This window comes from Melopsittacus undulatus, chromosome 6, assembly GCF_012275295.1.
Source record: "Melopsittacus undulatus isolate bMelUnd1 chromosome 6, bMelUnd1.mat.Z, whole genome shotgun sequence".
Taxonomy (NCBI): domain Eukaryota; kingdom Metazoa; phylum Chordata; class Aves; order Psittaciformes; family Psittaculidae; genus Melopsittacus; species Melopsittacus undulatus.
The window spans coordinates 48896543-48921048 of NC_047532.1; the positions used below are offsets into that span (position 1 = coordinate 48896543).

At 44.1% G+C, this 24506-nt stretch overlaps 1 protein-coding gene across 2 annotated transcripts in view; it reads left to right on the plus strand.

Moving 5' to 3' along the window:
- The window catches only part of IL1RAP (interleukin 1 receptor accessory protein), a 52207-nt gene that overhangs the window by 7418 nt on the left and 20283 nt on the right, over nt 1–24506 (plus strand). For both annotated transcript variants that reach the window (XM_031046737.2, XM_031046739.2), the window contains exons 2-5: nt 8300–8367; nt 20503–20788; nt 21548–21737; nt 23543–23708. In XM_031046737.2, the coding sequence (XP_030902597.1) occupies nt 8301–8367; nt 20503–20788; nt 21548–21737; nt 23543–23708 (709 nt within the window). In that variant the 5' untranslated portion in view covers nt 8300. The remainder of the gene's footprint in view (nt 1–8299; nt 8368–20502; nt 20789–21547; nt 21738–23542; nt 23709–24506) is intronic.

Sequence of the window (24506 nt, forward strand, 5' to 3'; positions counted from 1 at the left end):
TCAGCAGTGCATATATTGCCTTTTGTTTGTCATTCAGCTGCAGAAAGGAATTCATTGCCCTCCTGAGATCAATCTTATTCTCCCCAAATAATTAATATTGATGACAGTCACAGCATACTGCTGCCTGCAGCTCTCTCTCAAACTTACCACTGTGTAGGTGCTGTGGGTCACAGAGCAGACCTTCTTGTAGGAGGCTCCTGGGCTTGAAAATTTGGGGTGCCATTTTTTGAAGGTTGGATTTAAAGCTGCAGTGATGGGGTCAGTGCAGGCAGAGCCTGAACAAGTTCTCTGTCATGGTGCAACCTAATATTTGCAGAAGGAATGTTAGAGATGTGGGGAGCAAATATGATACACATGACATGGGAAGGATTGTCTTGTTCTGTTCCTCTTTCCTTCCTTTTCTCTGTTTGTACCCAGCTTTTTCTAGTTCCCTTTTCAGACCGTAGCTGTACTGTACTGACCAGGAAGGGGCAGGCATGCAGAAGAAAATTGCTCTAATAGTGACCAGTAAGACCAAGGATAGGAACGTGGGGGTCTGAAAGGACCTCTGGAGACCTGCTTGTAGGTGGTGTGTTGTCCTGGGCTTTCAGTGCCTTTGCTGTGCCTTCTTCGATTGCTTTAAATTTTGCTGTGGTTTGATGTGTAAAGCACACTTACAGAGCAGCCTCAGCTGGAGGAGGGGGGATGAAGCATCCTCACATCTTCTTTACTTTTTCTTATGAGGCTAAATGTGATTAAATTAACATGATTAATAAAAATGCCATGTTTGGAAACACTTTGTGGCCCTAACTTGAAAAAGGAAAAACGTGACTGACTTGCTTTTACCTCTGAATGCGTTGCTTATTCCAGGATACCTGGAGTCACTTGAGGAAATCCTGCTCTTATGCCACAAGGAGAGTTGGGGATCAGGCTTTCACTACTTAGCAGCAGCATGGGTAAACCTGTCAGCGGTGCTGGAGACATTGCAGTCTGCCTGGCCATTCTGTGGCAATGGCACAGTAAAAGAGATGCTTGGACAGGGAAATGAAAGACAGTGGTGTTGTGCTTTGAAGCACAATTGTGCTTGGAGGCTTTTGCCTGCTGTGGCCCTCTCTGAGGGAAGAAGAAGCGGAAAGTGTTGGTTGAATACAGAGCAGTCACCCTGGGAACCCTGCAAGCACTGAGAGCTGTAAGGAGAGGAGATGAAGTGAAAGAGCAGGTATGTAGCTGGCCACAAGGGCTTGAACGTAAGAAAAGATACTCTTGGAACATATTTTGGGACTGAGAGCCTATAGCAGCTGGTGCTCAGCAGTGCCAGCTGCAGCCTTTGTGGCAATGGGGATGTGCAATGGGGCTGCAGGGCTCCGGCTGTGCCAGGCTCAGCTTATGAGGAGATGCCTCTCCCGAGAAAGCTGCTCTTGGGGTTAAGAGTCCCAGGCCAGTCCTGTGAAAGGCAGTAAGCCCACCCTGCTCGAGTCGGCATTGTATTCTCTGGATTTAGTGACTTAGGCTGATCTAGCCTGGGGTTGCTGCTGTGCAATCTGTTGCACAGTGTGGATGTGCTGCTATGTCCACAGGGACAGTGGAATAACCTCGTAGGGAGGGCATTAGAGTTGCTTACATCTAAAAGCTATTAAGGTTGGGAGGCAGAGTATATGAATTAAATGCCTGTACTCAGATTTCTCCAGGGATCCCATGAAAGCTAATCAGAACTCTTCCAGCAAGGGAGGAATCTCACTCTGGATTCCTTAAATCTCCTCAGGTCTTTGAGCCATGTTGGTTGCAGATTTCTTTTTTTTTCTAATCAAAGATTAGTTTGCCAGTTTATTTCCCGGTAGCACAATATGTGGGTATTTCTCAGAGCTCTCCTTTCACTGTAACATTGCCGTCCAAAATAGAAATATTGTGTTTGGCTTTGTGGAAGGTCTCAACTCTCTTTGAAGCTCTGTTGGAAGCTTTTCATTCCCTGGCTTATTCAGACTTAAAAAATAGACTATCTTGGTTGGATACCATTTCCTTGAGCACAGAAGAGCTCTTGTAGACTGGTGTTTGAACTGCTTGGTGGCCAGCATGTATGCATTTGTAATTTGTGCTGTTTGATTTCTTAGCTCTGGCTCTACCTGCCTCTCTTCAGCCCACTTCACACATCTCTTGGTGGCAGTTCCAGCGGTTTATTTCTCTTGTCCAGGTGTGCATATATTTTGGGGAGATGACAGATTATTGAGGTAGTTTATTTTAAATGCATGAAATGCAGCATGCTCTGCCTGCTAAACACCTGCCAGAGTATAATCAGCAGTACCCTGGGCTCCAGCAGAGCAGTCTGCAAGATCTGTAGCATTTCTACTTTACCAAGCCCTGAGAAGAATGCAGGAGAACTGCAAAGGGAAGGAGGGGGGATACTGACTTTCTTCAGATATATTTTCAAGCTCCCCCTGTCCTCTTCTTTCCACATGTCTATATGGTGCTTTTTTCTTTTCTCTTGAGAGGGGCAAAAAATAGCTGCTTCTTCTAAATTCTGATTGTTAGTGTTAAATCTGTTGAGCGAAAAGGATGCCAGTGCTGTAGCTCCCCAGTGCTAGGAGCCAGTGCTTTCAGGTCCTGTGTGATGGTGGCCTGGCAAAGGAAGCTCTGGCGAATTAAGACAGAAGATGCTTTGTGTGAAATGATGACTCCATCTGACTCCCACTAGTTTAGTTCCACCCCCCACAAAAGAAAGTCTTTAATATATGCTGTGATTCTAGATGGTGAAAAAATTTCAGTCTGCTCAAATGTAAATGTTTCATTTGAATCCGATTATATAAATTACTTTTATAATAGAGACGTTTCAGATCAAAAGCCTTTCAGCCTCCTGTCACTGGGCATGAGATAGCCTGGTGAGTGCAGCCACCCTGGCAAAAGTAGGACTTGACCATCCATCTCGCAGGTTTGTGCCTCGGTTGTGTTGCCATTAGATATACTGATTGGGTCACATTCACAACTCCTGTGATATCCCTGATTATAGGCCAGGCTTCAGCCCTGGCTGATTCCTGATGAAATGTGCCTGGCTGTTACGGAGCTGCTGCCAAGACAAATTGGGCTCCCTGCTCTTAGGAGAGATGCAAGTGTTTTAACAAGGACAATGCTGGGGACCCTTGGGTGGTCAGTGTGTCTGTGGCTGAAGTGGTGATCATGGCATAGTGTGCATTACAGCAGTGAGAGTGCTCTGAGCTGCTTATGGCATTCATCATCAAACTGTCATTGGTTTCCACCCCATTCTGTTCCTGGAAGCTGTCTGGGAAGGAAATCTTTAATGAATGTGCTAATTCCTCCTAGAGAGAAAAAGCTGGAATTCTGAAACTTCTCGCCTTTCTACCCCGTCTCGAGGGATTTTGGTGTAACGTTGGGTTACTCAGGAGGGCTGTCTGCAGGACTGGCCAGCTTGCTGCAGGAGTGGTCCTACTCCAGGCAGGGGCGCAAGTGGAAATGCTGAGGCTGCATTGAAAAGTAGTGCCATGTGGTACCCGCACAGCCTTCGGCGGAGAGGCAGATCAGAGAGATGCTGCACAAATCCTGGTTAAGTGCCACCAAGATGGTTTATGCTACAGTAATTCCTTCTTTTGTCTGAATTACTCCTTCACATACTGAAAAGCAAAAGTGTTTCCTGGAGGGCTGAAGGGTCTTTTCCCACTTTCCATTAGTGTTTTTGCTATTACTTTTCTGCAGCTACTTTTGCGGGCTGCTCTTTGTCTGCCTTTCAGATTCTTTGAATTTACTTGGACTGTACATGTATTTTCTCCTTAATAAAACCCAGCAAACTCACAGAGCAGCTTTCTCCGATGCTGCTGTGTGATGATGCAGGAACTCAGGGCTCATGGGCATGCAGCAATATGGGAGTAGCAGAGCTGTGCTCCTCTCCTGAGCACCAGCCTTGTTCTACAGCCCTTCAGCTCTGTTCAGTGCCCTTCAGTGCAGCATTGAAGCAAAGCATTTCTTAAGCTAGCCCAACCTGGTTTCTGCTAACCTTCCTGTGTCTGCATCTTTTTCCTGAGGCCAGTCCTGTGCTCTTGAATGCTTCTGACTCAGAGGGCTTGGTACAGAATTACATAAAGAAATTGATATGTAAACCCAGCTCTGGCTGATGTTATCTTTTTTTTTTCCTCTTTCTGAAATTGCTTTATTTTAAATGTCCTTTCAGCCAGAGTACTTACTGGCAAGGTTTTGAAGGCAGCTTTTGTTCTACATGCTGTAGCATGATTTCTCACTGAAAAGCAAAAAACCTGTCAGCTCTCCCTAGGTGTTGGTGGTTAGGAGGGACAAAGGCGCCTGTGTTCTCTAGAATTGGTACCGTGACTTTGAGAATAGGTGTACAGTAGTTACTTTGAGTGCAACTCTCCTCGTTATTTATTTGACATCTGTCTTGGGTTTTATAATTGCTTGGAAAATGCGTAGGTTTTGTGGGGTCCATGCTGCTAAAGGCAGGAGTGAACAATTCCTTGCCTAGGTCTGCTTGGGAAGGGTGTCTTATTAAAAGATGTTTTTTATGAAAATGCTCATGGCCTTTTCTGACATAAAGGCCACTTCTGGCCAATATCAAATGAAAGCCCAAACCTTTCCACAGCCTCTGCTTTCAAGAGCATGAGACCATTCCATGGCTGAGTTTCCCTCCACCCTGCTTTTCTTTGCTGACTAATAGACAGAAGGTGAAAGTTTGAAGCAGAAAATGATCAGAAATGCAAAGGAAAGAATTTCTGACCTGAGGAAAAAAATAACAAAAAAGCAACACCCTCCCCCCCCCCCAAAAAAACAAACAAACCCCAACCAACCAACAAAAAAAAAAACCCCACCAAAAAACCCCACCACCAAACTAAACAAAACATTTCAAATGAGTTCCTTAAAAAATTTCTAGCAACAGCACAGTGGCAGTGATGGATTGTTTTCCCCAACTGCTCTATGAATTAGTATTAGAATGTTAATTTATGGAGACATTAAGAACACTTCAGAGCATACCGGTCTTGTGAGAAGATTCTGGAGTGCTGAGGATGTCCTCACAACCTTCTTTTGGCTACTCTGATTGCCTGCTTTTTAGCTGTGGTGGGATTTCTGAGCTGTTATGCACCTCTGCTCATTGATTTTATTCCTGGTTCCCTTTAGTGTTTGCTTTTCATTTTATTTGCTTGTGTACTAGAGGTGAGGTCTGTGATCTTTTTGGGTGGATGCAGCTGTGTGAACCCCTCCAGTGCAGACTGGGGTTTGCACTCTCTTTGGTTGCAGCCAGGGATACTGGTGTTTCAGTGCAGTGATACTCATTTGTGCAGGAAGTTAATCAGACACCACTGGAATTGCATCATATACAGGCAAAATGCTTTCTGATGTCACAAACAAAGAAGCAGGTTGCTGGAAAAGGTTGAGAAAACTCTTCTGTTCCTGGCAAGACTGGGGTGGGCTGTAGTCTTGTGGCATCAGGTTCTTACATGCATTGCAAAACCCACCCCATCTCTCTGTGGCTGAATGGATACAATGCTCTTTAGCTAGTGTCACTGGCAGAATCACATAATCTTCCTTGGGAGAAATTATGACATTAGGTGACCACAGGGCTTCTGTGGAAAGACCTTTCTTTTGGGGGACATATCACAGATTTTTTGGCCATTTAAAGCAAAGATTCCTAGTGGCAGCAGCACTAGTGCATAAGAATTTGTCCCCCTGCTGTGTTAGTAGTACAAACCATCAGATCTTGTGGCATTAGTTAATTTGTTTTTTGAATAACCATGTGCTACAGGAACAAAGCTGGACTGCGGAAGTCATCCTGCAGGAGCCATCCTGCCTTACAGTCCCCTTTATCTCCTTTGTTGTGTGTACAACCTCTCAGTTTCTTTACCCAAGGGGAAAATCCTCTTCCTTCACCTTGTCTGGCAAATTTTGGCATGGTCAGGGCATCCAGGAGGTTGTGGTGACTCCCATTGACCAGCCCTTGATTCTGTGCAACATGTCTTCCATGGCTGCTTGTATTTTGTGTAGCTGTGGTCAGCTGAGTCCCATTATAATAGCAGAGAAATTGTTGTAACCTGACAGGCTCCATGCCTGTCTAGCTCCACTGGCAACAACTCTGGAGAGCCTGGAATGAACCAGAAGTGAATCACACTGTTTAGGGCTTTTGATTTAATAGCTGGATAGAGCAAGAAACAAGAATATTCCCACTAGTGGGCAAAGCATGGAACTCTTGGATACCTTACTCATGGGAAGAGAAGCCTGGTGGCTTTTTGAGACAGTTGAGAGAAGCATATTCCTATAAGCATAGTTAATGGCTGTAAATATTAGCTGAATGCAGAGTTCATGTATCACAGGGTAAAGCATATAGTTTATTTTGGCCTGGGGCCATGTAAATGGCCTTGCTCTAATCGAGAGAAACTCATCCAAAGTCAGTAGTTGTTCCTGCTTGCTTCAGGGCTGAATTCACTCTGATTTGTGCAAAATGCAGGAGAGAATCACTGGAAAATAGGGGTGAGTTAGGACATACTGTTCATTTGTCTAACAACAAATGGAGAGGGAACCATGACAGATTTTTATGTTTACACTCCCTCTCTTCAAGCATCTGAATTTCCAAAAGTTTCTAGATTCTTACCCAAAGTGCAGTGTGTTGGTTCTCTCTACCCAATCAGATGACATAAAGAACTATCTTCAGCATTTTCAGAGTGTAGGAGTACTAAAACAAACAAATTTTATTACCTCCCTATGAAGTCTTCTTCAGTGATATTGAGAGCTGGTTGTAGATAGCAATAGAGAAAGGTTTGATTAGCAGCTGGCAGTTTGGTTTGGATGAAGGAGGTAGGAGACAAGCAGCCCTTTCAGCTGGAGCCCAAAAAGAAAACTCGTGTTCTTCATAGCTTCTTGCCCATTTCTGAAGGCTGATGGCTTCTGAGGCAGTCTGCATCCCTTTGCGTGGCCTGTGCAACAGGCTTGCTCCGGATTTCCTTTGTCTCTTTTAGATGAGCCCAGCAGAGGGAAAGCATCATACAAAGGCTTTTCAGAAGCAAGCCATGAAAAGGAAGGATTCAATATCCGCTGCTGGATTTTGAGTAGTGCAGTTCACATTTCCCATTCTTGTTAATCTCTGCAATCTTAGGTGCTCTCTGCTTATGCTCAAAGCCCTTCTATGTAATGCATATGTTATGGGCAGGTTTATAAGGGACATGGTTAAGAGAGCTCTGTTACTTCTTTTCCGACTGTTTTAGCTCATCCTGATGGAGCGAATTCCCTCATGAGTCTGTATAGCAGCATCATGAGTGTGCTTCTGACAGTACCACCATGCTCATTACTGCATCTGCCTGGCAGAGCTAAGGTGCTTTAATGAAGTTCAGCCTTTTAACCATGTCTTCTCCCTTTGTGATCTGACAGCATCGAGGAATATGAAATGCAACCTTCACCCAATTAATGACACTATCTAGTAAATGTCAGCTTTCATGACTACTGGCTTATAAGTTGCATCCTGGAAAACATAGAAACAGGAAAATTTAGTTCCAGTGTGTGAATGGCTGTGAGAGCTGAATGCCAGGTACCAGAGTGGGTGGTGAGTGAAACTCCAGCAGTGTTCATTTATCCCGAATTTCAGAAAGCTGTGCTCTGTAGTGGGAATAAGGAAGTCTGGGATTGTTGTTTGTCTGTCAGTGCCACTTTGAAAGTACAAACCTTTATTTAGATAATTTCCAAAAAGCGTACAAACCTTGCGATTGTTTACTCCAGTAAGGTGGCTGCTTGAAGGAGGGTTTGCCTGGAAAGAGCCTTGTCCTGCCTGCAGTATGGGGTGAAGCAGTCAAGACTCTGGCAGCAGGTCACTATCAGCAGATGTTGTAAATTCAGACTGTACCAGCATGGCTGTCATGCTGAACTGTCAGATATGTGTTCAGTGCAAATGTTCTTCAGCTGCCCTGCGATTCGCCATTGCGCATACTTTCTGCACTCCTCAGAAACAAGCAGAATGAGGTCTTGGCAAAGGACCCTGGTGTTTTGCAAGTAAAAGCTTAGGATTTCTAGCCCACAAGTATCTACCTTACTCCTTGTGCTCAAGGATACAGACTATTCCAGTGACTTAAGTCAATTAACTGTCTCTTTTTGGAGCCACCACCTGCCAATACTGTAGAGCTCACGCAGCTGCCTGCAGGCAGAGCGACACTGCCATACAGATGCTGTTCTTAAGGAATATTAATGAAATACAAAAAGAACATCCCAGAATTAAAGGATTACAGGGTGGAGGAATAAACAGATACACTCAAACTTCAAAAACTGTCTGCAGTGATGAAATAATAGAGGCTCTGGTTATTTGACACTGTGTGCTTTGTCTCAGCAGGATGAAGATGGTCAGTGTCATTCTGGTTGCACTCTGGCTGTGGATGGTCACCCTTGGCAGTGGTTCTGGTAAGGACCTGGCATGCTTACTTATCATGGGAAGAGCTGATCTGAGGCCAGAGAAAGAAAACTGGCTACAGTGATATTTTAGCGTTTAGAGTATTCCTGGATTAAACGTTCATGTATAAAACACTTCAGCAAAACGCATGAACATGATGTTAATTCTGTGTGGGTATTGGATAATGCTCACCTGTAGAAGCGTGGTGTAAATGGGTACGTTACCAAGTAGCAGTATGTACCGCCTCAACTTAAAAGTACTTCACAAATTCAAGCTGCCCACTTGCTCAGTGTTGTTATTCCCCTTCTGTGAGTGGTGAAACCAGGGATTGGCACATGGTGCTGCTTTGTCACTGAGTTGCAAACAGGACCTGGGCTTGAACCTGAACTCTGCTGTTCCTGCTTGGATCTGGAGGGGATTTAGATTCCGGCTCTTGATTCTGACTCATGCCTCAGCCATGCAAGGGGAGAGAGGAACTTCTCATAAGAGTAAGAGGAGCTCTTATACGCATCTCACTGAGTCACTTTCCTGACAGGAAATATGTTGTCATGCTTGCAGCTCCTCTGGCACACGTTCAGCCCAGCTCTTGTAAAGAGGCAGATTGTTCATGTCTCTGCTCTGGACTTCCTATCTGGGGGAGGAAAGAGACAGCATGATTTGCAGGAGGCGAGTGGAAAGGGGGAGGGAGGAAAGAACAGACACAGGCTTTATAGGGGGAAATGTCCAGAAATAAGGGCTGTGCAGGGGATTGACAAGTTCCTTCATGAGCTTTTGCCCCTCTGCAGTGCTGGCAAACAAGCAGTTTTAATACCTTGAGCAGATGAGCAGCTCTTGTATCATTATCTCTTGGACCACGCTGAATATTTGGGCCAGATTCACAACATGTATTTCAGCAAGGTTCATCTCAGTTCAGGACTTATTGCAGAGGCTCAAGCCTGGGAGTCTTTTCTCCTTGGGTTGCCCAAGGGCTGTGGAATGCCCAAGGCTGTAGCATTCATTAGGGGATGTCCCATCCTGTCTGAAAGGGGCCTGGTGGAAGTGATGAGCAATGGGGAAGCAGCAAAGACCAGGTCTCCTTCACTAAGCTCTAGGTAGTAGGAGTTCTTGCCATTAATCACTGGGAAAATCCCTGCTTTGTGTGTATCTCTGGATGTGCTGTTCTGCTCTCCACCAACGCAATATCCTCCTCCTGCTGAGGCAGTCTTACAACACCCCACTTTCAGTCATCTTGGACTTCTTCAGAAATGGGAGGTAGGTGCAATTGAATCAGGATTGCCTGGGAAATGTTAGAGCAACTCTAAAAGCTGAGTGTGTCAACTGGGAGCTGTGAAAAGGGAACTGGTGTTTGCGTCACACTGGCTTGTGCCAACTGATCAGGGAGAACCCTCCATGCATTTCTGTGAGGTATTTAATGCTTTTAACATATCCTTTAGCAGAGTTCTTCTCTATAGTTAGAGCCCTTGTAGAGTGCCCCAAAAATGTAAGTGTCAAAGTGTGGCACATGGGACATGTGATGAGTTAAAGTACATTTTTTCTGCAAATCCACTCTAGTGTATGTATTTAATTTCTGCAGGTCTATGGGCAACAGGCCCACTTTTCAGTTCAGAGCTCCTTTTTTGTTCCATGGACATCGTAAACCACTTTGGACTGTCAAAACATCTTTTGTTATTCATGACAGACTTGGATGGCTGGTTTGTACTTGGATGAAGAGGAGACCGTCTGTGCAGCCCTCTGTTACACTGCAGGGTTTCCTGAGACTGGCACCAAAATGCAACTGCAGCTTGTTTCACCCTTGCAAAGTCGTAAATACAGAGCTGTGTGGGAGACTGGACATGCTCTGATAATGTTACAGCACCTTGTAACATAACTTGCTTTTTCTTCTTGGAGCAGGGAGTGAAGGTGGAGGAAGAGCAACAGAGGTTATTTGGAGTGAATGTACACAGTCTGTAGCTGCCCCAGTGATCTCCTGACAATGCATGAGGCAATGGATATGTGGAGCCCTCACTAGGGAGCCTGGCTCCTGGGATAGTTAAGATGTGTAACTTGGTAGGGATTTGTCATTTCAGCTGTGACTTTTTTCTGTGATTTGCTATTATAGACATCTAATGCTGTATTGTCAGGATCAATTCTCTCTTCAGCCCAGGATGGCAGGAGACTGGGGAAGGCTGGAGCCAGGGGCAGGAGACCTGTCATGGTTTGCTGTCCCTTTTCCTGCCTGCCCCTGCAGCCCTTCCCAGGGGAGCAGCATGATCAGCAACACTGACCAGGGACCACCCAAGCCAGGGGTACTGGCTTGGCTGAGTCCCAAGCTCTCAAAGCTTACAGAGGGGACAAGGAGCCAACATCCGATAAATTCCAGCTATAAAACACCAGCACTGCTCTGGCTATAATGCAGATGGCCTTTCCATCCAGTTCAGCCAGTATGACAATTTCCCTGGCGGTGTGTCAGAAAGCTTCAGCATTGCACTTCACCCTATTTCTTCTTACTGGAGAGACAAATCTGCAAACTTTATTTGCCCCCCGCAGATTTTGCCAGCAGCACTGTGGCTGTAACCGTCTGTCTTTGGGCTCTGCTGTCTATGGAGGCTGGTGTTGAAACAAAATCATTTGCTGAAAGGGAGTCACAAGCTGGAAGAGGAAAGAAATGTGATCTGAGTAGTGTAGAGTAAGAGACTTGAGACTGAATTTGTGCTGGAGTTTGCTACTAATTCAGGTTATATGCAAGGCCAAATCTTTTCTGGTCTTGAGAATATACAGGATCTGCAGGGACTGGGTTTGAATTCCTTTCTTGTGACCTTTGGGACTTTGTTTGCGATAGTACTTGGGGTCTTCTGCTTTCCTTCCTTCAGCTAAGCCATCCTAAAGATGGAAAATAAAGCCTAGGTCTCTGCACTTGTGTTGTAGGATGCCTAATCAACCCAGCTGTTCTGATATCCATTGAAAGATAGCAAGGCCTGATGAATCCACTTTTGGTCTTAAAATGATTTCATTGCCACTGCTGAGGTCATATAAATATACAGTGGCTTAAAAGAGATTAAGAACAGTCAGATAAAAAACCCCAAACAAACATAATGTTATAATGTTATCTTCTTGTTTCCAAATAAAGCTGGCCTATGTTAGATACTGACTTGTGTATAAGGTGTATATGTAGTTTGTGTACCTTGTTCCATTTTTCTCTTTCTGCTAACCAGGCTGCTCTCTGTGTAAGAGCTTCCAGCTGTTGAAGGGTGAGTGCTGGGGAGAGTATTGTCTTGGGGAATTAGAAAAGCAGAAAGATACTGCTGCCAGGAGAGGAGGAGCAGCCTCATGCTAATTATCTGAAGGACTCACCTAGTGTGAGCAGGTAACTGCTGTGCGTAAATAGCACTTTGGTGGGAGGAAGCATCATGTTTGTATAGGAAATTCCTCTGACAGCTCCCTTGAGGGCTATCAGACAGTCTGTGTGTTATGATGAGCCTGGGAGTGGGGCCAGCTTCTGCCCAGAGTGACACCCCAGCATGGCAGGCAGTGTCTGTAAGGCAGCCAGGAGCCTCTGTCCTGGGAATTTTATTTCAGGCTTTGCTGTTGTTTGCTGGATTGTGAGCATGTCTCTTACACTTCCCTGTACCAGAGGCTTTCAGACACTGCTTTGTCCCTATTGAAGTCAGCTGCAAAGTGCTGGATGTCACCAGTGCTTCTGGATTCAGGTGGTGGCTGGAGCTACAAAGCTGTGACTGCAGTGAGTCAGAAACTGAAGTCTGGCTCTGGAGGTCAGAGCTACTGCCAGCACCATCTCTCCCAAATGACGATCTGAGCTGTGTGTCTTGTGCTTAGCAGAGAGGCAGAGCAGTTGCTTATGGCCAGGGGAAATTTGCAGATTAAAATAATACTGTCTGTAAAACACTTTGAAGATGGAAAGCACTGCACACCTCCTCAGGATTATTACAATATAGCTCTTATTCTACTGATGGTGTTCCAGTGGTCTTATTTTCCTTATGATTTGTGACAGCCCCAGAAGCTGAAAAGCTTATTTTAGTGTGTAAAGTAGGAAGAAAAATAGATTAAACTGCATTATTGTTTTCTGAAGAGACTAAATCTCTCCCCCATCATCATCTCCTGGGATTTCCTGACTTCCTCCTACTCTTCCAGGCTTAGGTCCTTGCTGTCCTAATTTAGGACATGATTTTGTAGCCATCCTTACCCATCTGTGAATTGCTGTGGTTGCAGAAGTTTATGGTGCTTGGGGGCATTAAGTTACTCAACACTGAGGGTGCTGAAAGGCTTGTAGCCCTGAAGCAGATGACAATAAAACCAGCAGAGCATAGTTGGCCTAGGTGCAGATGTGTAACCACAGCCACCAGCCTCCCTCTGCGCCAGCCAGAATTGTGCCCACTAAGGTGATAAGACCTCATGTCTGCGTCTTGGCAGCTGAGGAAATAGGTTGTGAGAGGTGAGTTTTGAGCAGGTGTCAATATGATGTGACCCAACTGCACTGAAGTGCAGAAACATGTGGAGGAAAGCAGCTCATTTTGAGTATGTTGTTGATGTGCTATTGGATGGTCACTTTTTCTCCTCTGTGTGTATCAAACAGGGGGGCAGAGGACACTGTGAGTGTATCTCATACCTTTCTTATCCGTCACGTCTCACTGCTGCACCTGCTGCTGCACAGTCATGTGCTCAAGTATCGTATGTTTTATTGCATACAAGTGATTGCTGCCAGGCTTGCAGGCTTGTAGACCCTTCTGGGGCATTTTACTGCTTGTTTTGTTTTTTCAGTTCCTGCCCTCATCCATCAATGCTGCAGTGCTTGGGGTATTTTTTTGTTTGTCTGTTTGTTTTTTTGTGCTTTTTTTTTTGTTTTGTTTTTTGTATCAGACATCCCTGTGGATGCTTGTGGTGGGCAGTGCAGAATTGTTGACTGTATTTTAAAATGGGCAACAGAGACCCTGGCTAAGTACAGTTACTGGTCTGCATGGGTTTAACTAAGCAAGCCTGTGGCAGAGCCAAGAGTTGAGTCTGGACCTTTTCAAGTCCCAGTGTGATGTCTTAGACACACAGAAAAGATCCTGCCAGCTTGAGAACAGGTCTGCGCTGGTGCTAATCAGGTAAACCTCCTTTTCATGCTGCCTCTCCTACAGATGATTTTGCAATGGGCTGTTCTGTTTTCTGTCCCTCTCTCTCCTCCTCCTGTGCTGCTCTGCTTTGCTTCATGCAGCAGTTTCCTTGGTGAAGTGGGATAGAAAGCAGCTATTTGCTCCTTTTCTCCTTCAGGCTTCGAAGCAGTTTTTACCCCTACCTTTATTGTTTTGATCTCAATTTAACAAAAAAACCCCACAACCTAAAAAACCCGAACAACCTCCAGGCAAACATGTCAAGCTTGCTAGAGAAAAACAGATAATTTTTTTTTTTTAGCCCAGTTGCTGGAGGGCACCAGAACACTCTGTGCCACATACAGTAAACAGTTTTACACACAGATAAAGAGTGAAGGCATGGAGCTCACTGTGGAGTTTTAAAAAACACAAACAACGCCTTCCCATGTTACAGGCTGTGCTTGATTAGATAATGAAACTTAGAGTCAGGAGACATGGGTTCCGCTACAGTCATCATTTTTGGATGTTGTGCCTTGGCTCCTGCTTCTGAAGTCAACAGAAGTTTACACAGTCAGCTTGTTTTTTTGTGAGTTTGGCAGAGAGGCAGACCATCTCACCTCTTTAAACTGGACTTTTTATTATCTCAAGTTAAACAACCACAGTGTGTAAATTGTTTTGGAAATGATGAGCCATTCTGCAACAGAAAGTCGTTTTCCTTCTTCCTTTCTTGGCCGTTCTAACTATTTAAATGACAAAAGTAGTTGAAGAGAGTGAGACAGACATTTCATTCTCAGGTACAGCAGCTAGTGGGTCTCTTTCCTGGGAGCATCACAGCTCAGTGTCAACACAGCATGAATATGGTGAGACTTGGGAGAAGCGTGAAACCGCGTTGCCAGTGCCATTGCAGTGGGGCCGTGTGAATAGGTCTAGGCTGTGTGCTGTACGTCAGAGCTGGTCACAAGGAGGTTTGTCCCAGGACCATTTCAATATACTTGCTGTATTGGGAGGAAGTCAATGAGGGTATGACTGGATTTTTTTGATGTATTTCCACTTGGAATTAAGATTATAAATTCCTGAAGAATTCATACAGCTTCCAGACTGAGCCTCCAAGGCAGCAATGTGCTACAGCCAGTTTTTAGGCATTCTCTGACCACTGTTGCTGCTGTGAAGATAACAAATAGTGAGAGGTAGCTGATCTTGGCTAGGGCTAACCCAAGTTCTCTGTCATTCACACCAGTTTCAGTGCATTTGCATCTGTGCCTCTTCTCTCATTTCAGGAAAGATATTCTCATTTGTTTCATTCCGTGCTACGCTCCCTTTACTGTGTTGTACAGTCAGATGGGATACAGACTGCATGGGGACCACTGCCCTGCTCTGCTGAGTAAAGTACATAGCCTCAGAGCACAGGGTGATCTTCTGCAAGATGCATATGTGAAAGCAAAAACACAGAGTGGAAAAGTGGGTGCTCCTGGAACTGGCATTAATGGGAATCTGTGTGTGGCTGCTGGCCACAGAATTTGAGGCTGTTCAGCCTGGAGAAGAGAAGGCTGCATGGAGACCTCATAGCAGCTTTCCAGTATCTGAAGGGGGCCTACAGGGATGCTGGGGAGGGACTATTCATTAGGGACTGTAGTGATAGGACAAGGGGTAACGGGATGAAACTTAAACAGCAGAGGTTTAGATTGGATATAAGGAAGACATTCTTTACTGTGAGGGTGGTGAGGTACTGGAATGGGTTGCCCAGGGAGGTAGTGAATGCTCCATCCCTGACAGTGTTCAAGGCCAGGTTGGATGAAGCCTTGGGTGATATGGTTAATGTGAGGTGTCCCTGCCCATGGCAGGGGGGTTGGAACTAGATGATCTTAAGGACCTTTTGAACCCTAACTATTCTATGATTCTGTGGTACCTCCCATGCTCAGTGTAATTCCTCTATTCAGCCTGGCTTCCTCTGCTTCCTTCTCCCTGACTGCTGTGAGCTAGAAAGACAGTGGAGGGATTTTTTTTAATTTTTTTTTTGCTTGTTGAGTTTCAGCGTTGGTGGCTTTGTGTCCTCCTGTGGCTGCATGGGCTCAGCCTGTGTGCAAGGCAGGCCCCCTCCCAAACTCAGAGGCAATAGAGAAGGGCACATCAATTTGCAAGTGGTGGGATAATTTGTGCCAGCATGACAGATGGCTTCTCATAAGGATGGCTTTTCATTATTTCTTCACAGAAATTTCAACTAGGGGAAGCCTTTGTTTGTAGCCCCAGGGAAGGGAAGGGCTGGAGGCAGTGTGGAGCTGGTAGAGTTCTGGTGCTTGAGATATTATTATTATTTTTCTTTTAAATAGTGGTATTTAAAATAACTACATAGAAATGCCAAACTGTTGACAAAATGGAATGGCATTTCTTGGTGTGGCCTTACTCTGGTTTTCTTTTTTGATCCATGGGTTAAGCAGTTTGTCTCTTCTTGAAAAATGCAAATAATCACACCAATCTAATCTCTGTTTTGGCTGTGTGGGTGCTTGTAATGAGTGTTACAGATGCATCTCAGGAGCATTACAGATGTGTGTATTCAGAGCTCTTTTAAAAAGGGCGTAAATCAGTGCAAGAAGTGAAAGGTTTGGAAAGGTTCCTAGAAATGTCTGATTTCACCTTTATGCAGCTGAACCACATAGCTATTTTTTTCTTTCCTCTCATTTAATTTTCTACTTTACATCTAGAGAAGCCACTTTCTTCACCTTGCTTTGGCTTCTGAGGATTCTGTTTTGGGATACCTGGCATTTAAGAGCATTGAAGCACCGGATTCAGAAATGAGATAGACCTATTTCTATAACAGAAGATGTTTCTGTCCTTTGTATCAGTAGAAAATATCCCTGTGACCAGATTGCAACATACAGTCCAAGCACTGAAGACATTCGGAGTTAACTTTGCCACTCCGCTTAGTTCCCAGTGTTCATTAAGGAAGAGCAATTGGGCAGCAGCCCTCTTGTATCTTTATCTCAAGGCACACGAAATCAAGATAGGCATCATTACCTTTCTGTCTGTGCTTTCTCTTCCAGTTCTGGAGATGGGTGCTTTCTTCTACCATGCAGCCTTTCTCCAGCATGTATAAACCCTTTTCCTAATCAGGGCTCTAGAAACAAGACTGTTTCTTGCCTTTTTCCCTGTATTGTCAGTCATGGGTAGGTATTATCAGTCATAGATTGCCTTGCTGTGTGATTACAGAGTAGCAGTAAGAGGGGTCAGTTGAGGTATTTACAGTGCACCTCCGTTGTTATGAGAAAAAATGGATTATTTCAAAGTGTTTTGCAGAAGCATTTCTAGGAAGATGCATTTGTGGGATGGTGGATTTTTAGGGATTTTTTGTATACTTCAGTTGTGTGTGGTGTTCTGTTTGCTGCAGCATGGAAGGGACAATGGAGTTGCATATAGCTTCTCATCTCTTGGTGGTTTCCATTTATTGCTGAACCTCTGAAGTCAGAGCATGAATACTGATTCCAATGAATTCATTCAGAAGCTGCTCTAAACTCCAGCCGCTGTTTTGTGCAGGAAACATTTCAAGAGATGAAACTTACTTCCTAGGCTTAGCCAGTGAAAACAAGTGTGACTTGCTGCAAATGGACACAGCAAAAGTTACTGCTGTTTCTCACAATTAGAACTAAGTCCTTAAATCTTCTTTCTACAGTTCTTCCTCGAATACTGTTGCTGGAGTCACAATATATCAAGATACGTGTGTACTTTTTTTTTTTATAGTGGGAATTGCTTTATGCCAGTGAGGTTCACTGTGAAGTCATGCCAGTTTTTCAGGTTATCTCCAGTTTAGACTAATGTCCAAGTAGCTACATGCTGCTGTTAGCAGCAAATAGGCTCTGAATAGCCAGTAAAGGTTAAAATACTGGAAATAGCACAAAAATGTTGCAGAGAGCTGTTGGATGCAAATAAAGTTATAGCAATAATAATGTGAGCATCCCTTCTGTTTTACATACATGTGGGGAGTGTGGCTGGCTGTCTGGGCTTGATCTAGCTGCTGTGGTCTGCATTGAAAGGGCACAGGAATAAGAGCCACATCACAGCCAAGGGGGAAGAGGCTCACAAATGTGTGTGTGAGCGATGTCCTGAAGTCCCCTCACATGCTGTGTCAAGCAGAGCCCACCTATCTCATGCATAAGACACCCCCAGGGCATGGGGAGGAGGGAAATTGTGTGAAGCACCACAACTTCTGTCCTCAGTATTTTATGCATAAAGGAGGTCTCACTCAGGCCTGTGGCATTTCTGTCGTCTCTGCTGTGAGCGGTGGGTTGTGGCTTTGATCCCTGAGCCCTTGGAGCCATGCTGGGCTGGCTGTGCCCTGGAAGCCTGGAGGAGTCTTTGCCAGCAGGGTGGCAAGCACAGCCTGTGATCTCAAGCTGCATGGCTTCTCCTGCAGTGTAGCTGCTCATTACACAGCATGGTTATGTGCTGTGTTTGGGGTTCAGCTCAGAGCACACAGCACCCCAAGACAGGTTGTACATAGGGAGCCTTAGGACTAGCTGTTCAGTGTGACAGTGTTCCTGAAGGCAGGTGAATTAGCCAGCTCTGAGACAAAATCTCCAGATACAGCTCTTACAGTGAAAAAACAGTAGCAGTCATCTCTTCCCTGGTCAAGAAGACAAAATCCATACATTGCTTTTGTTTAATCTAGGAAGAAAAAAAAATTAAATAGTTTTATTCATTTTCCATAACTCATTCAGGTAGACTGGGTAAGTAGTTTTAGTGTTGATTTATGAGCTGTTGCAAAATGCAAGAGCTGTTTATGATGGCAAATTTAATTGATCTTGACTCCAAGAATTTCAGTACTGCAGTGTTTTATTACAGGAGAATTTTCTTCCTCTTCAGTCCTGCCATTTGAAGTAATAAAGACAGTTCACCTTTATGCAGCCCAAGAGGAGACTGCAAAGTCAGGTGGTGGGAAGAGAGCTCAGATGTCCCCATTTATAGTCCCAGCTCTGCCCTTCCAAGGAAAAGCCTTTCTTTATTAAAAAAAAAAAAAAATGCCCCCACCCATCATGAGTAATAATCCGTGTTTTATCATGCAAATAGCAAGTAGTGTCTGGTAGGCTCATTTGTCTCATTTACCCCTCCATGGGAATTTCACCATGCCAGTAACTTGACCCCACCACCCTAAAGCAGCATACTTGTTCCAGTGGGCCTTGACCATGGTGCTGACTGGTATCTATGCACCTTCCCATGGTGTAAGGCTTCCAATAGTGGTTTAGTCTTTCAAAACAAGCCTTCGTGCTGGCTGTGCTAGCAACTGTATTGGATGATGCAGTCTTGAAAGAAGGTTCTGTATGTTTCTTAGATGACAAGTGATGACACTCTTCGGTCATTTGGATTTGGAGTTCCTGCTAGTAAATACTTGTACTCTGTGTAGCTTCACTGTCTCTTCCTAGCCCAGTTCATTCTCTTCCTCCAGAATTTGCACTCTCATATGGGTTTTGGCATAGCACAGGAGGAACAGTGCAGTCTGTGTTTGCATTTATGTGTAAATCTGCCAGAAAAACTTTTTATTCTTAACGGCTCAGATTCCTCCTCAGTGTGACTGAGTATTGCCGAAACACAGGAATTAGCATTACTGCCTTTAAGTGCTGTAGGCCCATTTTCTCAAAGGTTTTCTTCTTTGCTTTTTCTAATTAAGTATGAGTTCAGGGCCAAGCTACATCCCACTGTCTATTTAAGAAAGATAAAATGCCAGAAATCCTGCTTTGGGCCTGTGGAGTCAGGTCAGAAGAATTGGGCTCAAAGAATATATTGTATGCTGGTTTTCCTCTCTGTGTGTTTTAATATCTGCAGAGGCTTTGCAGTGTTGTCTCTGGTGTGCTGTGGTATGCTGAGACACTGCTCCTGGGGACTGCTGCAGGCAGTATACCCTTCTCCTGTTCAACTCATTTTGGGCTCTTGGACATCATGCTGCCCTAGCTAATGCCTCACAGCAGCTACAAGAGATGTGCTAGGAAGTGTGCTGTGCCACCTTGTCAGCGTGGGGAGACAGGAGATGCAGTAACAGTGTCTTCTCTGTGTGTCTCAGCTGGCACTGGAAATGCAGGTTGCTCTTACATTTGCTGACACACTGGTACCGTGCTTTGCTTGCACCAAGTCCCTTCGTGACTGGGCATTTTGATGGCAGGAGGAATGGAGTGGAAAGGAGCACTCGGAAGGGAAATGGGTTTTGACTGTGCTCTTTGTACTGAAACTATTCACTAATGACAAGAAAAAATAATAATAAAAAAATAAAGCACAAGGCACTGCATAGCTTTTTCACACAGCCCAGTTTCTGTGTCAGCCTGAGTGTGCTGTGAGTCACACTGCGCCTGTTGACTGTACTTGGGGATTGCGCCTGGAAGCTGCCCAGGGATCCCCAAGAGAACCTGCTGCTGCTGCCACCTCTTCCATACTGTCTCTTCTGCCCCTCAGCCTCCTTTCCCCAACTTCACTGTAAACAGTCACTCTGTGTCAGTTACTACTGCTTGTACTCTTTGTGTTATTATGCCTATGCACAGGCGACGCATGAATCCATCATAGCAAAGACAGTCCTCACTTCCCAGAACCCACAGTCCAGCTGCTTCTTGCAGTGTCAATAGTCTGTAGCTCTAAGGGAGGGTTGATGTTTGCTTTGGGTTTTTTTTTTTTTTATCTCTTATTTAAACACCTCTATCTCTATCTTCCTTGTCACTGTGTGTGGATGCACATGCACCTTTAGGAGTGTTTTCATCTAAATTTTATCTTCACACACAAGATTTGAGGGTTGAATTTTCTTGGAGCTCCCTAGGAAGCCTGGTGTTATGCAGGAATATCCTATCCTATTGTCCTAATGGGAGATAAATAGCTTGGAAGAAATGTAAAAGGTGTACAAATGAAAGCAGAAGTTTGCAGGTTCTCAGAAATGAATATAGAATTCTTCCCCTCCTTTATAGAACTATAGTTTGCTTCCACTGAAAACACTAAGTTTTTGCCTCTGATTTTAATGGGGACAGGACCAAGGGCTCTGGGGAACATGAGCAGAACTTATTTTCTCCTGCAGACTTGCAGGCTAAGTTACCTTCTTCTTTCTGGCTGCAGAACGCTGTGATGACTGGGGTGTGGACACCATGAAGCAGATCCAGATTTATGAAGGGGAACCTGCCAAGATCAAATGCCCACTTTTTGAGACTTTCTTAAAGTACAACTACAGCACAGCCCACTCTGCAGGCTTAACTCTGATCTGGTACAGGATTGCACAGGACCGTGATCTGGAGGAGCCCATTAATTTTCGTCTCCCAGACAATCACATCAGTAAGGAGAAAGATACCCTCTGGTTCTGGCCTGCTCTTCTCAATGACACTGGGAATTATACATGCATGCTCAGGTAGGTTGTACAGTGCAGCTTCTATAAGTCTCCACTGTAATTGAAGGACTTTAATGGAAGCAGGAAAACTATGCTGTTAGCACCAGATCTTTCTGTAGGAAGAAGACCATTTACAAAAGCACTAATGGGGAAAGAATGTTACAATTATGAGACCGCTCAGTGTTGAGCCAATTTACTTTGTAATAATGCTTGGAGCTTTGCAAACACTAATGAGCATGCCTCTCCTTGCTAGCTGCAAGTGTCCATGAAAATATTATTGCTGAGCTCATGGCAAATTCCACAGGCACTCACCATTAAGAAGTGATCTGTATGTCTAGAGTAAAAATAGCTTCAGATGCAGGGGTAATGTTTTGGCTGCATGCTAATTTGGCTAAGATTTATGAGATTCAGACTTCTAGGAAATTAAGTGTCTCTAAGTGTGGTACAAAATGAACATAGCATCTACTATGCAACTGAGCACAAGAGCTCTTTTTCATCTTCCTCACATTGTCTCTTGTTCATTGTGTCTTTGACCTTATTATCTGCTTTCCCAGCAGAGGAGTGGATGTTGCTTCTTAGTCATCTTTATAGGCTTTTCTGAGCTGTGTGGCCATCTCCGATGGAGTTTTTTTCCTATGTATAAATGAGTCAACTGAAGTTGTATATACCTTATTAGCGCTATGATACTCATTACTGCAGATGTGTTTTTTATTTCATTGAACTGCTATAGGAGTAAACAAGTTTTAGCTAATCATCAGCCCTATCCTCCTCTGTCCTTAGAAATACAACCTACTGCAGCAAAGTTGCATTTCCCTTGGAGGTTGTTCCAAAAGACCAACATTCTTGTGTGAGCCATTCAATAAAACCCATTGAAGAGATGTTCTACCTGGAGCATACCAATGAGATCATATGTCCAGACATCGATGGGTTTTACCCTGCTAGTGTAACACCAACTGTCAAGTGGTACTTGGTAAGAAAGACTTATTTGGTCAGTTGGGGAATGCAGTGTTGTATCTGAAAAAGCAATGGCTGTAATGAGAATTATAGAGCTAAATTTTAGAGACTCCACAATGACAAAGCTGTTAATGAAGCTTTTGTAATTTTAAGAACCTTTTTATTTTTTTTCTATTGAGTTCAAGAGTAAAACTGCTCTTGGATGGGAGTTAAGAGCTAGCACTGAAACCTTTTTGACCAGCATGCAGGAGTGGAGAAGAGCAGGAATTTAGAAACCTCAGTTCAGCTGTGGGCAGTATATTTAACCTGTTGTATGAGCCAATTGCTGTCCCTGTAAAGGACACTGTGATTCATATTCCCTCTTCTATAAAAAAAAAAAACCAAAAACTAGTGAAAACAGCATCATTTCCAAAATTCCCTGAGGTCAGAAAATGAAGTTTGTACATCAGGCTGCTACAAGGACCATAGCTGCCTATTTGACCCAATTCAGCAAACCTCTTTTCTGAAGATGGAGACGTTCCTGGCCCACCCTCCATACTGCTCTGGTAATTAGGCTGTCTCCGATCATCCTCAGACTCTTGCCTAAAGAATCACTGCTCAATGTTATTAAATTTTGACTTCAGCATTTTTCTCTAGGTGGATACCTTTGGTCAAGAGAGAATAAGAATTCTCAGGGGATGTGCAGCCAGAGGGTTATGGGTCTGAATTCTCTATGCACTCTGAAAGAGCTTCTGGGATTCTAGATAGAAGGTTCTTTATGAGTGGATTTAATTATAAAGGATGTTGACAACAAGTATATCTGCTGATTAAAAAAAATCAAACAACAAAATGCACACACACACAAAAAGAAACCAGATAAAATGCTGAACAAACAAAAACAACAACAAAACACAACAAACCAACCAAACAAAAACCCCCAACCACCCCAAAAGCATAAAAGCCACCCTAAAACCTTTTGGAAAAAAGTAACTTTTGTATCCAAGTGGAGCAGTTTCACTCCAGTAGTTGAAACCTTTACTTGTCCCATTTATTGAAATTCACATCTCAGCAATCAATTAGCAGGATGAAACAAAAAGCCCCAAGGAAGTAATTTTTCAGGCAGCAAGTCATCTCATGCCTAATAAAAATCGTTAAAAATGGTATATGACCCCTGTCTTAAACTACCCTATTAGGATGTATCTGATATAGAAATGTACCATTCAGAAATAATCTCTTATAAAATATGCACATCTTTGGGTTTTATGACAATCAAGATGTCATCTACATAATCCCTTCTGAAAAGGGATCTCTAGGTTGGTATTTGGCAGAGGTTTCCTGCCTCACCTGACCGAAAGAGGAGAGTTATTAAAGTTTCGGTACTACAGATTCTCATTTGCCAGTTGCCAATTCTGGGGCCTCATCCTCAGCTAAGGTCAGTCAGGGTAGCTTGATTAGTCCCAAAAGGCTGATATCAACAGGGGACATGTCCTTTAGTCTTAGTATCCATTGGTGAATACATCGTCATTTTCTTCCTCTCTTCTTACTTTCATTCTGCTGAGGTGCTCACCTTGACTGCAAATGTACTTCTGGATCAGAGAGCTCTCTTTTATAAAATTGTATGTATTTGAGGTGGGATAAAACTATTAGGGTCATCTGTTTCTTCACCTCATTTTCAAGGTGAATACCAGTTTGTATTCCAGCATGCCTAAGTATTTAGGTCTGACCTACAACACAATCCCAAGTATCATATTCATAGTTTTTAAAAGATCTTTGTAGTAGTGTTTAAGCCAATATATTTACTTTTGGGTCCCAAAACTTAAGTGTTTTTCTATCTGACTTCAGAACTGCAACTTGGTGGATGGCTTCTATGAGCGATACCCTCAAGGGCCCAGGCTTGTCATCGGCATTGTCCGCAGTGTGTATAGAGGAAATTACACTTGTATTGTGACATTCAAGGACCATGGAAGAACCTATAATCTTACCAGAACCATAAACATGAAGGTGGTGGGTAAGAATGATTTTATGATGTGTAAAATGCAGGTGGATAACTGCAGAAGTGGTGAAAGCAGCTAGAAGAATCTGTCACAGGATCCATTTGTAGTTGTGCTCAATCTGCATTACCCAACTGACCTGGTACATTTTTGCTTGCTGGGGTCAGCCTTGGGTTACTGCCCATAACATGTTGCACTGGAGGTCCTACTTACCACCATGTCTAAAGCCCCAAGCAACACATGTGATCAGACTTAGGCTGGTGAGACATAGCCCATGAGATGGCCAGGGATACCCTCTGCTGGCATATGAATGCGTAACCCAGACATTCTTGCTCAGATTTTGTCTCCAGTGCCCTTTTCTCATAGCTATTTGTGAGATTATCCCATAATAGCCAACTTGCCTTGGTTTTCTTGGAATCCCAAAGCTTTGTGTGCTGAGGCTGAGACTGTAAATTGGCCAGGCAGGGCTCCAGTTACCCAGCCCAGTGTTTGGACAGATCCATCCCAGGCACAAGGGCTCAGCCAATCTGCCAGGGAATTGTAGACAACTTAAAAACCTAGGGAACAGTAAAGCACCTGCTGAGTCCCCATGGCAACTGCTCCTTTAACAGCTGAATTAAATACTTGGAACAGGAAGTGGTGCTTTTATTCTGTTTTTCAGAAGCACCAGTAAAAAGAAACCGATACAGGTTGTGCTTTATGGGAGATGTTGAGTGGGAGATGATATGGCTATGGAGCTCTTCTGATGTCAAAGGCACAAAAACTTGTATATAGACTTACCTAAAATTTGGTGGAGCCTCAAAATCTCGATCTGG